Genomic DNA, 3035 nt, shown 5'->3' on the forward strand with positions numbered 1-3035 from the left:
TATGCACGGCTAAGTATCTCATCCAATCGGAGGCAAGCCCCTGCCACCACACAGATTAAGCCCGCCTTGCCCATGTCTTTGCGAAATGGGGGTGGGGTGGGGTGGAGAGACTAGTTTGTACTGGAGCCAAAAGCAGTTCTCAACCCTATCCGGAGAAAGGAGAAGGCCTTGCTTGAGAAGATCTGGGAGCTGTTTGGAGTTTCAATTCGAGTCTCTTCTTTCTTCTTTACCTTCTCTCAGTTCTCTCTTTCTCCAGGCAGCCCCAGGACCCATTTCCCCCTCTCTCTTTCTTTCCACTCCCCCTTCTTGCTATCGTGGCCTCACCCCTTGGCCTTCAGTCTAAGAATTTGGAAAACTCTGGTTGTGTCCTCTGCTTGGAGGCTCCCTAACAGTCCAGCCTAAGTATCAGGAAAAAGAACCAAGGACAAGGGATTTCTAGTTGAGGTGTTGGGCAGAATAGATGGTCATGGAAGAAGGGAGGAGGTCAAAATCTCTGATACTGGCAAGATATGCCCTCACTTCATTCGGAATTCAGATTGAGGAGCAGTACATGACAAGGTTCCCACCCCTAACTCAATACATGCCTACAAAAATTGGTTCAAAAACCAACAACCACCTGGAAATAGTTTTGACTTCTTTCTCCCACCCCATCCCACCTCAAGAGGTCCGAATCTTTTTTTTTCCTCCCTCTTTCTTTTCCTCTCTCACTTGGCCTGGCAGAGCTGAAGCATGGTAGTGTTGGAAAGGAACTGATTATCAAAACAGACATAACCAAAATACCCGGAGAGGGGCCAAAGCCCCGGGCCTCGAGTTATAAGCGGGGTGACAATGTCTGATGCATGCGGTCCAGCGGCCAGGCGACCAGAGAGTGAGGCTCTTCCCCTCTCTTCACCAGGGGACTCGGTTTTAAGTCTGATGTCGCCTCTTTCTGTTCCCCCTAAAAGAAGGAGAGGGCCTGCTCTCTGAGCAGAAGTCTTTTCTTTTTCATCCTCCGGTTCTGAAACCAGATCTTGACCTGCTGGTCACTAAGATTCAAGCGGTCCGAGAGTTCTCTCCTCCTCTGGCGGGTGATGAATTCGTTCACCATGAACTCTCCCTCCAGCTCCGCGAGCTGCAGCTTTGAGTAGGGTTTGCGCTTCTTCCGGGACCGGGTGTGCATGGGATACCAGGGGGTGCCTGGGGAGGAGGGAGTGGGCACAGGACAGTTGGCTTTGGAAGACGAGAAGTTGACAATACAGAAAAGAAAAAAAATAACTCAGTCCTTCCCCAGTCTCCCTTGTCTCTCTCCCCATGTCCCTTATTCCTTTTTTTTAACTGCTCCCCAACAGGCTTCTCTGTCTCTGTTTCTTTCTGTCTCTGTCTCTCTCTCCCTTTCCTAAACCCCTCATTATTTTGCTCCTCTTTCCCAGTCATACTTTCCACCTCCCAACTCCCCAAATCCCTCTTTCTCGTCTCTACTAGTTATCTCTTCTCCCTAACCCTTCCCTTTTTCCTCTTCTCAATTCTCAATTCTTTTCCTGGAGAACCAGCTCTCTTGCTCAGGGAACCCTAGGACAAGAAGGACTGACATGACCCAAAGGGGAAAGATAAACAGAATCCAGTTGCTTTCTTAAAGAAAGAAGAAGCTTTTAAGGCGCCAGGGTGGCGATCGTGAGTAAGGTGAAGGACAACAGGACGGTGGGACCATTGGGAAGGAGGAAATGGACCCTAACTCCTACCCCCTGGAGCTTCCTGGCCTTCAACCCTCTAGCAGGCGGAAAGGGAATTTCTCATTTTCTTTTATAGGGATATTTACATGTTTATAGGCCTTCCCCCCCTCCCCTTTTCTCTTCTTTTTCTCTTTTTTAAAGAAGCACTCGCTAATCAAACATTCGACCACCCTAAACCGCTTGGGCTCCGAACGCTCCCAGTTTCTGGATTCCGACAGTCGCCCGCCCCACGCGGCTAGCCCCTTGTCGTGACAGACAGCCCGCTCTTTGTGCCAACATGGGTTCTGGGCTGAAATGGAGGAAGGGATCCTTACCACTGGTGGAGAGCCCGTTGCCCTGGCCTAGGGGCGACACCAGGTTGGCCCCGTCGCCCGCGCCGCCGCCCTTGTTTCCCTCGTTGAGCAGGGACGAGCTGGAATCGGACTCGAGTGACTGGCAGGAAGGGGGATCGTGGGGGGGGCCCGCAGCGCCGTCCCCCCCGCCACCGCCGCCACCGCCTCCGGCGGCGTAATCGTACTTGAAGCCCATAGACGGCGGCCCCGACGGCTCGAGCTGCAGCAGCCCGCCCCCCTCCCGCCCCCCGCTCCTCGCGCTTCAGCCCACCGCCCTCGGCGCACGCCTCGCGATAGTAGCATTTGCTCTCCTCCACCCGGGCCAGCTCGCACGTCCGGCCGAAGGACGGGTTAAGCGACACAGGGCTGCCGAGATAGGGCTGGGGATAGCCATTACACGGCTCCGCCGACGGCCAAGGCAGCGAGCAGACGTTGTCGCGCCGAGGGTAGGACAGGGAAGGCAGACCGGGCAGCTGCCCCCCCGAGGCGCGGAAGTTGGGGAAGTAGAAGGTGTCCCCCGTGTGGATATTCACCAGCGGCCCCACAAACCCGGGATTAAGGAGATTATGTTCGCCCATTTCCGCGGGGCCCGACCGAGAGCTTCTACTTTATTGCTATCTGACATTAAACATAGTTAAACCTGCGGACGCGTCCCATTGGCCGCTGCCGGTCACATGGGTTCCTGCTGGAGGAGGGGTAGGGGGAGGAGGGGGTGGGGAATAAGAGACCCCCCCCTCCAACACACATAAACAGCCAACACCAACTTCTCTCTTCCCCTTTTCTTTGTGGGAGGGGGTATGCTACGTTGGAAGGGGGGGGTGTCATTCTTTAGATTCTAGTTGCTAAAAAAACACATACACACAAAATCCAAACCAGGGAGCGCAGCAGTAGTTCAACCTGGGGCGAGGAAGAACTATGAAAAGAACACACAGAAATCATACACACTCTAGTGACACATGCACGCCCCCACACCCTCTCCACCTACCTCCCCCAC

General features: G+C 54.1%; 1 protein-coding gene across 1 annotated transcript; it reads right to left on the bottom strand.

Moving 5' to 3' along the window:
• Positions 1-911: 911 nt before the first annotated feature.
• On the bottom strand, positions 912-2634 carry HOXC12 (homeobox C12). Its single transcript, XM_056798029.1, is given in 3 exon segments — positions 912-1176; positions 2024-2280; positions 2282-2634. Coding segments are annotated over 3 exon segments (834 nt in total). The 5' UTR covers positions 2620-2634; the 3' UTR covers positions 912-937.
• Positions 2635-3035: the final 401 nt, after the last annotated feature.

The sequence above is a fragment of the Monodelphis domestica genome, chromosome 5 (assembly GCF_027887165.1).
Source record: "Monodelphis domestica isolate mMonDom1 chromosome 5, mMonDom1.pri, whole genome shotgun sequence".
NCBI lineage: Eukaryota > Metazoa > Chordata > Mammalia > Didelphimorphia > Didelphidae > Monodelphis > Monodelphis domestica.